Here is a 12,947-nt window from a genome sequence, read left to right as displayed (position 1 = left end):
GCAGTGCGTGTGTCGCTGCTGATTGTTAAAGCAAGAGAACACATCCGTTTCGCGCAGAGTTCTGTGCGGTTCATCAGCTCTCCCAGAGTTTCCTCCTCCCAGGCCCCCTCCCCCATTTCCTCAGCTGGGAATAAAGGTTGTTCAGACTCCCAGGGTCGGTTTCTCTGCTCAGCAAAGTGTGGGTCGGCCTGCCCCGGCCAGGCCTGGGGTCCTGCAGCCCTCTCTACCGTGGTCCCAGAGGCTAGGCAGCTCGGCACTTTCTGCAGCCCAAAGCCTCGTGTGTTTCGGAAAACCGTCCAACTCCCTGAATCCTTCCTGGTCGCCCCACTGATCAAAATGTCTCCTTTTATGATTTTTGGTTAAGTCGAACATTTCCATAATCGTCATTATTAGCGCAAATTACATGCCTAATCGGTCCTTAAATAGATTTTAATTAAATAATCATACAAGGCTCATTTTATGACTTAAGAAAGGCATTAGTTTTCGTTATAAACTTTCCACCAGGATATAGAATAATGATAGCAAATACTTATTCTTTGAAAAGCACCAATAACTGATGGGCAGAGTGTTGGGAAAGCAGACCCTGCTTCACACCTTCTGGAATCCAAGTGGAGACTAGACAGACCACATCTGCACAACTTTCCTCCGGAGAAGGGAGAGGGGATTTCTTCCTCCAACGCATTACTTTTGTCTTCTCTTTGGGGCCAGGAGAAAGGAACCCCAAATGTTCCTTTTCCTTGCCCATCTGAAGAGATTTCTCCAGCTTAGAAGTCTCTTCTAGAGACCACTCCTCGCCACCCCCATCTGTTTTCCACCCCTCAGTCTGCTGAGAGCAGTGGTGGAAAGCAGGCAGGCTGTGCTTGTTAAATGCTGTGTAAAATGCTGTTGATAAAATAATAAATACAAAGGATGGAGGCTGCTGGTTCCATGGGTGTTTTGACTGGAACTGCCTTGGCATTTGTCATGTGTTTATGGGAGGGCAGACAACTCTAGGATTTACATAGTTTGGACATCTCTGTACTTCATTTATTCTTTCCTAATTGACGTAGGCCTAGAGCTATTTCAAGTTTGCATTTGTACAGAACTGTTAAATGCCTAAGAGTTTCTCCAATTAAACCAAGTTTTAAATCAAACCCAAGGCTGGAACGTACTCTCGGCCTCGCCCCACTCCACCCCTCTGCCTCTGTGGCTGGAGAAAACAAACAGACCCTCAACAACGATCCCCTGTCCTTGCTCTCCCCACCTTCACCACCCCCACCCCCGGGGGGGCACCTAGGGCAAAGGTTAAGGTGTCTTCAGATTACAGGCAAGGCCCTGGCTACACACACTGGAAAGCACTGCAGTTGGGCGCATCCTGGGCATACTCGAACCTCTAAAATAGTGAGCTAAGATGGGGGGAAAACTGCTGGCCTGGTAAAACCCACTGTTCACAAAACAATGTCAGCAAAGGCTGGAAGGCATTCTTTAGAGAGGTACCAGGGACTCATGCCTACTGAAGCTCTTTCAGCACAAAGCCTTTTAGGGGAAGAAGGGAAAAGGGGGGTGGGGGGGAGGCGAGAAAGGGAGGGCTCCTGTTTCAGAGCAGGCATCCCCAGAGAGTCAAGAACCAAGTGTAGCTTCAATCAAACGCTGACTTCCCCTCTGGGAGTCTAGTAGGAAACCTGATCACAGTAGCTTACTACCGGCCTGGATCCATACAGGTCTGGTTTTCTTCTCATGCTAGTAATTTTTAAAAATACATATCGATAGAAAAGCAGCAATCCCTGACAGACTTTTATTGAAAACCACACTGAGACCTCATAACATCCGGACTTAATCCCTATCAGAAAAACCACAGCACCTCTGGCCTCTGCAGCGGGCCAGACCCTTTCACCTCTTCCCACCAGGTCTCTCCCCTCCAGCTGCTGCTGTTCCCTCCCCCCGAAAGAATGACGGGAGGACTTGCCAAAGAGCACCTAGATACCGGTTCTGGAATCAATTCCTAACCATATAAATGATCCCACTTAGGGGGAGAAAACAAAAGGTCCCAGTCTTTTCATATGGATTCCTTTAAAGCCCAAAATGCAAAGAACTGTAACAAAGGGAAAGAGGAACCCACGGAGGCAGGCCTGGAGGAATAGCCTCAGGAATACCCTTGGAGGGGAGCTTAACCTGCAGGTTGGTCCCCAGACACTGGCCTACGCAGGTCTTGGGGGGGGAGGGGGCGGCGGGCATCTCAGGGGCAGCAGGGAACGGAGAAGCAACCTATAGGAATCTGACCAGTCATTCAAAGCAATTACTAATCCTCCAGGCCTACTATGTGCCAACCAAGTATTCTTTGATCCTAAAGGTGGAAAATTATACCCAGTCTTACAAATGAAGATACTGAGGCTCAGAGGCCATAAATAACCTGCCCCCAAGGTCACACAGCTAGTAAAAATGGGCCACGGTCAAACTCAGTCCTGGAGTTGCGGAGAGGAGCCAATTATTGGTCAAATTGTGCCATCCAGAATCCCCAAGAAGTTCGGAAGGCTTCCTTAGCCCTTGTACTCCAATAGAGTAAAAGGACAGCACTTAACACCTATGAAATTCGGTCCACAAGGAGCCGCACCCTAGTTTCTCCTACATCCAGAAATCTCTTGGTCCATGTGAAGTCTTTCGAAATTTCTGCCAACATCCTACCCATCTCCCTACACTGGAACACTGGTGTGAGGCCAGGAATTCCCAACAAGGCTCCACTTTCCCCTCCTCCACGAGCCCAGAACAGGCAGTGGGAGGTAGGTGCTACTCTTAGGTCTCTGTAAAATGTAAAAAGTGCTGACACCTGGAACTACAAGAAGGCTTGCCACACTAGTTTTGTCACATAAAGCAATAAATCAAATTATCTAGACAGAGCAAAAGCCCTTTGGAAAGACTGCCTACATCTACCTTTCCTAGGACTTTAATGAAAAACCCAGGGACCGAAGTGGGCTGGGGAGGCAACTGAGGGGGAAGCGGCTTGCAAGATGCTGGACCCTCCTGGACTCCTGGGGGTCCCCACAAAAAGCCAAGTCCCGAGACAAGCCGGAGGTTGGGGTTATCTCTCCTCTCCCCAACTTCTCATCCCAGCAGCGCAGGGTCAGCGCTCCACATCCCCTCCCCACCCCATCTTCAATTTCCTGGTCTGCCCCGGGCTTTCAGAAGCTCCGGAAACCATCCACACCCGATGCCACAGACGCCACAGGCTCCACGACCGAGGGCCGTCTCCAGCTCAGCTCGGTGGGAAGGGGGACGGGCAGGAGCGCCAGACACTCAGCCGCCCCTGCGGCTTCCCGGCCCCGGGCGGGTGGCTCCTCCAGTGGCCGAGGCTCCGGATGTGTGACATGGCTCCAGGAGCGCCTGGGGCAGGCCAGGGCCTCCGCAGCGGGAGGGACCGAGGCGATGGCGGAGCCGGGTCCTCACTCCTCTAGTCAGCCAAACACGCCCCGGCGGCCCGGAAGCCCCTGGCTCGCAGCCAGTGGCTTTCTCTTTTTTAAACTTTCCGGCCTTGGCGATCACCGCCGATTGGGACAGGATTTCCAGCCCCCGCCTTCCCTCCTCCACCCGCTCCGTGCAGGCCCTTCCAACCTCCAGGGAGGTGACCCCCGCCCCCGGGCACCGTGAGTCCCTGGCCCCGGCAGACCCTCCCCCGCCCCCGCCACTTGGGCCACCTGGAGCGAGCCGCTTCCCAAAGCGATCGGCGTCCGGCCGAGTCTGGGGCTGCTGCTGCGTCCGGGGAGGAACTCCCGCAGCCTCCAAAGGTCCAGGCCTGCCCGCAGCGGCAAGCAGAACCGCCCCCTACTCTCGCTCTCTTCGAAAGACCAGACGCGGGGGCGGGGGGGGGGGCGGGGGAAGCTTAAGGCCTGTTTTTTTTTTTTTAAGGTGAAAATTACTTGCTTTTATTTATTGTTAAAACAACTTTATGAAATGATTTGCAATGCAAAATGTGGAAAACTGCTTTGAATAACTGGGAAAATAGCTACAGCATGGGAAAACGTATGTAAACAAACTTCACTGCCACCAAACTAGAATCTACTAATTTATCTCAGATGGCATCACAGAGTAGCAATGGCAGCTTCTGGTAAACGGAGAAACAGCAGCAAAGTCCTGCAGTGAAGCTGTGATTAATTACCAAACTGAACTGTTCACTCCACTAATCCTACAACTTCCCTACGTTTATCTATGTATACATTCCTACTTACTACAGGACAAACACCCACCAAAGGGGTTCCAAAAAACAAATGAGATAGAAATTCACAATTATAAAACAAATCCAATAGAAGGCAGTGGAGGAAATTGGGAACTACTGCAAAGTTTTACTATCTAGTCCAGGTGATGAAAACAAAGTTTTTCTTTCAAGGCTGACCACTGTCAGGAATGAAATTAAGTATCAAAACTCTCCTCACTTCGCTAGGAGTGATTCTAGCTCTTCTTGCAAAGAGCTGAGCTGCTCCTTTTCTCGGTCTTCCTTTTGTTTCAGTTCATCCAGCACAGCCTGAAATCTGTTCTTGAGAGCCAGGTTTTCCACTTTCATGATGAGATCCTCCTGTCGCTTTGCCCTGTCCTGGGTCTCTTGGAGCTTGCCTTTCATGTTATCAATCTGTTTCTGAATTCCCATAACCAGCTGATTAGTTCCCTCGTTTTCTTGGTGGTGTTCATCTGACTCATTTAGCTTGTCCTGTAGCTGCCTTTCCAGATCTTCCTCAGTGTCAATGATGTTTATATCTTCTTCATCTTGATGCTGTGTCTCATCTTCATCTTCACTGCTGCTGCTGAGATCGTTGAATATCTCCCGAAGCTCATCATGTTCTAATGAGTCATGGCCCTGCCTGTGGCCAGACATTCCTGGGGAAGAGATATCAAGGCCTTGATTTTCTGCTTCTTTTGTTTCATCTTCGGCAATTATTTCCCAACGGGTACTGACAGCTTCAGCATCTGTGCTCAGCAACCGCTTTACTTCTTTTTCCACATCTGGAGACTCAATATATTTCTTCTTTGCTGTCTTACGGAACCTTCTCTTTCTGACATTTTTTAGAGGCGGAGTAATTCCATGGTTCCATATAAACTTTTTCTCTTTGTCCTTATCCTTTTTCTTGCTTGCTTTGGGATCAGCAGTGGCAACTGGTTCCTCAACAGGAGGATAGAGATCACCATCAACTGTACAGACAAGCATCTGAGAGATATCAGCTGTCTTGTAAAAGGTTTTTTTATCGATGGTTTTCAAACTTTCCATAACACATGGCAGATCTACCAATTTTGATGCCAATGGGACCTGGTCCACTCTGACAATTCCATGACGCCCATCAGGGTGTGACTCAATTGTCAGTCTGTCCTTCAGGTTGACATGACCAGACTGTACCGCCCGCCTCACAGTAGAGGCATACTCCGGAGGTAGGCGTAAGATAAACTGGCTCTCTAGTTCATGAGGAGCATCATCTTTGCTCTTACTCATCTTTATTTCTTCGTGACTCACTTTTTCTCTAATAACCACTTCTTGCACTAAAAAATTTCAGCTATTTCAACAGAAAGACCAGTTCTTTATAAATTGAAGTCTTTAATTACAAAGAGTTCTAGGTAGAACAGCAACTAAGCGTCTATTCTGAATTAAGCCCCAAGTCTTTCTAAATATGCTGTGACAATACCAGTCGTCAATGACGCATTGCCTTACTCAGGTCCATTTAAATCTGTTAGCTGCAATGCCAAGTTCCAACCTCTAGATGCCGCTGCAGGACAACGCAGGGAAAGCAAATGGCGGCTCCTACGGAATGATTTTCGGCACAGAAAGTTAAGGCTCAGCAGATACTCCCAATCCACAAACTCTCCCGGAACAAAGATACGCAAAAAGCGGGGCGTAGTGAGCTCTCTTCGCCTCGGGTACTTACAATCCAGTAACGGTTGTAAGTCCAGTTTCTCCGGACAGGCGCGAGCGGGAAACGAAGCCACTCAGAGAAAGGCGGCCGGGAGCCGAGAGTCTCCTTCCGAATTCCTTTGCTCTTCCCGGCACTTGGCAAAGCGATCCGCTGATTATCGGTGAAATGGCTGAGGACGGGCAACGCGAAATCTCGCCAGGAACCGCAGCTCCGAACGCCAGATTCTGCAACTCCGCAGCTCAGGCGGCCTCCGTCCGTTACAGCAGACCTAGCCGAGAAAAAACAGCTGCGTCACCACACGAGACCGGCAGCTGCTGTGAGTCGCAACACGCCTCGGGCGGAAGTGCGAGCTGCCCCAGCGCGCGCAGGCGCAACGCGCGATTACGCTATCCGGCGTCTCGTCGTCTCGCGAGAACTTGGTCTCGCTCTCTTCGAAAGACCAGACGCGGGGCGGGGGGGAAGTTTAAGGCCTGTCTTTAAAAAAAAAATTTAACTCTTCAGATGCAAGAATTTGGGTGCCCTTGGCACGGTTATGAGCGCTCGGGTAGAACAACAGAAATGGGGGGTGCCGGAAATGGTGCAGGAAGACCCCTATAACCCTATAAACCTCTCCTCCCCCCTCGCAGTTACTATTAGCATTAAAAGATCCCAGTGCCTTCAATGCAATAGTGCCTGTTTATAACTTTTCCCTGCTGGGTCCTCATACCCTAAACAAACCCCCTCCTCACGTTTTGCAATCACCAAATCTGTGACCTCCCGGAGCTCTTGGGCCTCTCACCTGCTCTGCCCCTGGCACCCTGACCTGACTAACCCTCTTCACCCCAGTAGTTCCTCTGGTTTGCACCTAGACAGTAAATTTAGTTTAATTTAGCTTCCGGTCTTTAATTTTAGCAGGTCTCCTTTTTGCATGCAAATCAATATGGCAATTACCATCTAAAAGCTCGCCCAGCCCCGGGTCAATGTAAATTGATCATTGTCCGCCTTCCACAAAATAACACCGGGAGTCTGTGATGCATAATGAGATTATACTGGAAACTGTCTTTTAGATCAAATTCTATCTTATGCTGTCAGGATCTTCTCCTAGCGGACTTCCCCGCTAGTCTAATCACGGGGCGCCGGAGCCCATGGGTGCTGAGGGGCGATGGCTGGCCGGGGAGACATGGTTCTAAGAAATAACAAAGTGCGGGGACGCCCCCCCCCCCATTTCCAACACCCTCGACTAGGGGCCGGCGGAAATGAGCCTGCGCTGGGAAAGGGGGCCTTCTACAGAAACGTTGCGGGGGGAAAAGTTCGTTGGTTAATTCCCATCCAACAGAAAGTGAGCTATCCCTTCCGGAGGAACACGTGGGGGGCAACCAGCGAAAGCCATCGGGCCGGGCTGGAGGTTGGGAGACGTCCCCGGCCAAGTGCTCGGGGCACAGGCGGCTTGGCTGCCACGGGGGTGGCCTGAGAAGACCTTCCACTCCTGCCCCGGCTGCTTCTCAAGCCAGCGCCACCATCTCGGCCCCGGCAGCGCAGCCAGCCTTGCAAACAGACGGAATCCTGCCGGCCGTACACTCGGGCGAAGCAGCCCGGTCGGGCCAGGCCGGCTTCGGCCTCCCCTCCCCTGACTGGGCGAGGCCACTCCAGGCCCGAACCATGTGAGCCGAGGGCTGGAGGCCTCCAGCCAGGAGAAGGTCCTCCCGCCCCTGCGCGGCCCCCGGGGCACGGGTGTGACCCTGGAGCTTAACAAAGGGCCTTCAGAGCTCCTTTCGGCCTCGGGGTGGCGGGGGAGCGGTGGGGCCAGCGGGGAGAGGGGCGGTACGGCGGCCCAAGTGGACCCGTGAGGCCCCCCGCCCCGCCGGGCTGGGTCTGCCGGGCCCGCCGCCCTCGAGGAGACCACCGAGGTGGCATTGCCGGGGCCGCTGGGCACTCCCGAGGACCGTCCTGGGGTTCGGGCGGCTCGGAGGCCGGCGAGCCTCCTGCCCAGCCCCGCGGGCCCGGCTGTCGTGCCCGACCCAGCGGGGGCTCCACCCGAGTGCGGTCTTCCCAATAAAAGCTGGAATTCACGGCGGGGCTCAGACAAAGAGGGACCGCGGCAAATCGACGCCGCGGGCAAATCAAACCCAAGCCGAGTTTACGCGCGCGTCTGGGGTCACAGAGGCGCCTGCTAATCCTCCCTACGCTGGCCGTCCCCGCACGGTCTCCTCAAGGGGGGGAAAAAAAGGGAAAGAAAGCATACCTCCCCTTGATTCCGCCCAGAGGCCAAGCTTCGCACTTCTTTCGGTTCAGTCTCTCTCAGTTCACTAGGCCCTGCGCCACCTTAGCAAACAGGGCTTAGAGGAGCGCAACATCCCTTGCTTCCGACCCAGAATGCAAAGCTACTCCTTTTTCCTCCACCATCCATCCTCTCAGGGTCCAGAACTCAAAAATCTTTCAGAAATCCTCCTACCTGCTCAAGACATACTCTCTTCCCCACTCTAGATGGGAAGAAACTATAACCAGAAGCAATCTTAGTAACCAAGGGCCATCCACCCTTAGCTAGGCACCGTCGCCCTCAGTTTCCCTCTAGCCGAAGACACAGTATTTCCCAGTGAATGAGTGTGCGAATGTGGTTGTGTGGCCCACACTTCCGTGCCCTGCTGTCTCACCGGGCAGGAAAATCTTCATCAGGCAATGAGGGGTTTTTGTCATTCAGCCTGTGTATCTAAGCATGGATGTATGCATGTGAATGCTTTTTGTGTTTCCAAGTGACCCTCTTCACACCTTTAAATGGGCTTTTGTCTCTCGAAAAGAACTTACAGAAATTCTGCTCCAGTGTCCAGCTCAACAAAGTCTGGGATTTTCTCCTAGAATCTCGCTCTAGGTCTCAGTATTTGCATACCCATGTTTACATTCCTTGCGGCCAGTTCTTCCTCTCTTCTGTATCTCGTTCCATGTGGGCACCAGAGCCCAAGTGTCTTGATTTGTCTCCGCACATGTCATTCAGGCGCACATCTTAATCTGTGCATTCCTGTCTAACACGTACACCTCCCCACGACTTACATTCTTGCTTTGCCTATAATGGGGCTCGTTCCCAGACCAATATGGGTTTGCAGTTTAATGTAACTAGAGGATCCCCTAAGACTACAAATCCTAAAAGGAAGAGGAGGGGGAAGGAGAGAGGAGTGTGACTAATGATTCATTTCTCTATAGGGTAACCCACCCACCAATTTCTACCTCAGGGAAAGAACGAGACCAATGCCTGCAGAGTTGTATTAAATTTTTAGACCAATTCAATGTTGACCCCATGGATGTGTATACAAATGATCGACCTTGTACACATCACTGTCCAACTCCTGTTTGGAGGCTGCCTCCCTGCACATATCTTATTTGAACTCTCCACAAGTTCATGGTTAAAAGTGTTTTTATTTACATAGACAACTCAAGGACCCCTTTGCTCTCTCCGACGCATACCTGTACGCACTGGCCAGGCATTTCAGGCTTGGGTCTTTGGTAGGCAACACTCTCGGTCAGAGGCCCCACTGACTAAAGCTCTGAGCAGACCTTCACATACTGGGCCGCTGGGAACGGTAAGGTCTAACCTCTGCATCTCCCCAACTCAGTTCCTTAAGTGAGGGTGCCCACTGTGTGTGTTCACACCTTCCCCAGTGAGAAGTATCGGGTCAAATTAGATCACCTAGCAGCTGCGTTTGGTTCGTCGAAGAATCGAGCCCAATGTACCAGGATGTGAGATTGCATACACAGAAGAGAAAGGAAAACCCTAAGCCCAGACTCCCGCCTCCTCTCCCCAGGGGGCTACTTTGCCTCCAGGAATTTCTACTACACTCCCCACCCCCACTCTCCCTATCGTCTTTAAAGGGTTAAGAGAAACCCTCGCAGCCTTCCCTCCACCCTGGTCGCTGGGCCCGAAGGCTCGCTCGCTCACGGGAGTCTGCCGCCGCCTCCGCGGCCCGCCCCCCCTTCCCGTCCTTCAGCCGGGAGGGAGCCTGCATGCCTGTCTAGACCCATCTATCACAGGCACACCAACAACACCCGCGAGAGCGCGGAGACCCTACCCAGGTTCCCCCTGACCGCACGGTTCCCGGCGGACAGAACGCTGGAGTGTGACCGCGCCTGCAGGGTCGGGGTGGGACTCTACGGGCTCGGGCTGCCCCGAGCGCACAGCGCTCCCGCCAGCCCGGCTGCCGGGACACAGTCACAGCTCTGCGCGCTGGGCAGTCCTAGTTTTATCTTGTCTAATTCCCAAACTGGGCGGGGAGCACAGGCGTCGTGCTTAGAGAACAAGAGATAGGCGAGAGAGGCGGGAAGGAGCAGCCAGGCAGCGACGCGAGCGGGAGAGAGTTAAAGACACAGTCGAGGCGACCGAGAGCAGGAACAAAGAGCGGGCTGCGCGGGCCTCGAGGCGCCGCACGCAACGCGCCGCCCGGCCAAGTTACACTCGCCTCCCGGTCGCCCCTCGCCGCCCATCCCTCCCCACTTCCCAGAGGCGCTCTCCGCAGCCCGGGCCGCGGGGCCCCGGCCTGTGTGGGAGGCACAGGCCCGGCCGGCCCTGCAAAGGGCTGGAGAGAATCGCTAATGAGCTGTGCGGCCCATTGATCCGGAGAACACTTCCTAATTAACTCTCAGTCACCTACTGGTGACAGCGCCTCAAAGGACAGCCCCAACCCCGACCTGCCCGCGGAGCGCCTGGCGCCCGAACCCCGCGCCCCCCCCCCACCACTACCCCAGGCAATCCCGGTGAGTGGCGGCGTAAACCCGCACACTAAAGGCCAGCCTCGGATTAAACCTGGACGGCATATTAATCACCGCCATCTCCCCCCTTCCTCCTCGCGGTGAAATCATGCCCAAAATAAACACGGGAACCAACACTGCAAAGCACAGACCAGATAACAGGTCGGGGGTGGAGTGGGAAGTGTCGAGAAGCAAATGTATTTTCCAAGTGTCCACGTACAGGAGTCTCGGAGGCCGACAATTAAAATGCCTTCCACACAAGCAATTCTGTTGGCCAAACGGAATCCAACACCTCGTAAGGATTGATTTCGGCCCGCGGTGTCCGTTTCCAGTGCCACAGGAAGTGTCAGATGGCTACAAATACCCAAGTCTGTCTGCGTTCACCACCCACCACCTTCTGGGGTGGGCCATTTCCTCCTTGTTTTTATTCCCAAGTCATTTTAAGGATTTGTCTCCAGAGACTACCCCTAGAATCAAATACCACTACCCCTCCTCTGGCCTTCTCTCAAAAAAGAAAAAAACAAACAAAAAAAAACCCAGCTAAAACCCTGAGCTGTCTACTCTAGACACAAGAGGCTGTAAGAATACCTATTTGAAGCGCGCTGGTTTCTTTTTTTAAGGTTTGTTTTTAAATACACATAACCCTCCCCCCTCCTTCGCTCTCCCATCCCCGCAACCCCCAACCCTTTAGACGCCGGCGGCGCGCGCCCTCGCGCGCGGGCACTCACAGCCTCTAGCTGGAGATCGCGGACTTTCTGGAAAAGATTCATTAACTGCAAATTAAGCCTCGCCCCGGCTTCGGCCTACACGCGGCCAGGCTCAGCCGTCTCAGGGACCCGGGGACGTGCCCACTCGAGAGTGCAGGCGGCGGGAAGCCCGCCTGGACCACGCGTGCCTCGAGCCGCCCTACTCCGCACACGGCGCCCCGGGGCTTGCTTGGTCAACAGCAGGAGCACTTCGCCGCCGCCCCGAGCCCCCTAGTTGGCGGAGGCTCTGCAGCGCAGCCGCCCGCCTGCTCCGAGCGCGGGCCCCGCGGCGCAGCGGCGCCTCGCCCTCCCCGCCTCGGCCGAGGATCGCGCCCGGGTGCGCAAGTTCCTCTTCGCCCTCAGCCTCTGCGCCGCACGCCCTCCGAGTGGGACCAACTTCCTCCGGCCGCAGACTCGCACACGCCCTACAGGGCTTTCCACCAGACTCCACGCTACCCAGAGGACCCAGGTCTCGCCCCCCCGCCCGCCGCCGCCCCCGCCCCCGCACGATCTACCCCCACCCCTGGGGTCTCACAACTTAAAACCAACCCCACGACGTCGCGGGGAAGGTGGGGGTGGACCAGGGTGGCAGATTAAAATTTTAAAAGAACATTTACAAAACAAAGCGTCTGACCTGACTGGCTGGCTGGCGGGCGGGCCGAGTCGGAACCCCTCGCTCTGCTCGATTTCCTAGTATTTTTTTTTTAATCCACGTGATTCACGCTTTGGAGCAAGCCAAAAAAAACCAAAAAAACAAAAAACCGGGACTCCCCTCCCGAGTCGCGCGGCAGCGGCGGCAGGTCGAGCTCGGCTCGGCCCGGGGCGCCCGCCACACACACCCTCGCGCACGCACACGCCGTCGTTCCACGAGCAAGAACGAGCTGCCCCCGGAGAGGCGAGACGAGGCAGCGGCGGCTGGGGGTTTTTACAGTTCTTTCCCGAGTCGAAAAAGAAAGCAGACGGGAACCCGCCGCCCTCCCCTTCCTGCTACTGAGCTAACGCCGAGCCGAGCTTCCAGCCCAGCTCACCCCCCCCGCCCCCCCCGCCCGACTCGCGGCACTCAGCGACGACCGCGCTCCCGCGCACACAGGCACACACTGCCTGCAAACTTCCACTCCGCGAACTCCCTGCTCTCCTCCCAGCACCCACCCCCCGCCGCGCCCCTCCCTCCCCGAAGCCCACGCCGGGCCGCTTAGGTTGGCTGCATTTTTAATAACTTACAGCTAGGAAATAAAAACGAAAGCGAGCAAAGCAGCCAAAGTGAAGCGCGAGGCACAAGCTTCGAGGGGTACGCGAGAGAGTCAGAGGAGCCACCCGCCGCTAGTCTGGGCCCCGAGGGAGGGGGCCGACTGCAGCCCGCTGCACGCACGCACGCCAGCCCGCGCGGCCTCCGCGGGGAAAGGTGTTCCGGGCACTGACCTGAAATCCCCAGCCGGGGAGTAAGCAGGGAGCCTGCGATCCGGCGCTTTGAAGTTTTCCCCGGAGCAGAGTCGAGGCAGCGAGGAGGAGCGACGGGAGGTGGGGTGGGTGGGGAGAGGTGTGCGGGGTTGGAGGAATGTGGGGTGGCGACGTTGGCGATGGGAGAAGGGGCCGGGACGGGGAAGCCCGGCGAACAGCAAAG

General features: G+C 54.7%; 1 protein-coding gene across 1 annotated transcript; it reads right to left on the bottom strand.

The window, feature by feature from the left end:
- Positions 1-3,858: 3,858 nt before the first annotated feature.
- Positions 3,859-5,786, bottom strand: LOC308619466 (transcription initiation factor TFIID subunit 7). The gene has a single exon (XM_081238290.1). It carries the CDS (start codon positions 5,447-5,449, stop codon positions 4,400-4,402), a length of 1,050 nt encoding a protein of 349 aa, XP_081094416.1. The 5' UTR covers positions 5,450-5,786; the 3' UTR covers positions 3,859-4,399.
- Positions 5,787-12,947: the final 7,161 nt, after the last annotated feature.

This window comes from Mesoplodon bidens (assembly GCF_964165515.1).
Source record: "Mesoplodon bidens genome assembly, chromosome: 6".
In the NCBI taxonomy this organism is placed as follows: domain Eukaryota; kingdom Metazoa; phylum Chordata; class Mammalia; order Artiodactyla; family Ziphiidae; genus Mesoplodon; species Mesoplodon bidens.
The sequence above is the reverse complement of the archived record's forward strand: the minus strand, read 5'-3'. Positions and strand labels throughout refer to the sequence as shown.

Excerpts from the sequence above, each read along its gene's own strand:
- LOC308619466 (XM_081238290.1), bottom strand. The coding sequence starts at position 5,449 with ATGAGTAAGAGCAAAGATGATGCTCCTCATGAACTAGAGAGCCAGTTT.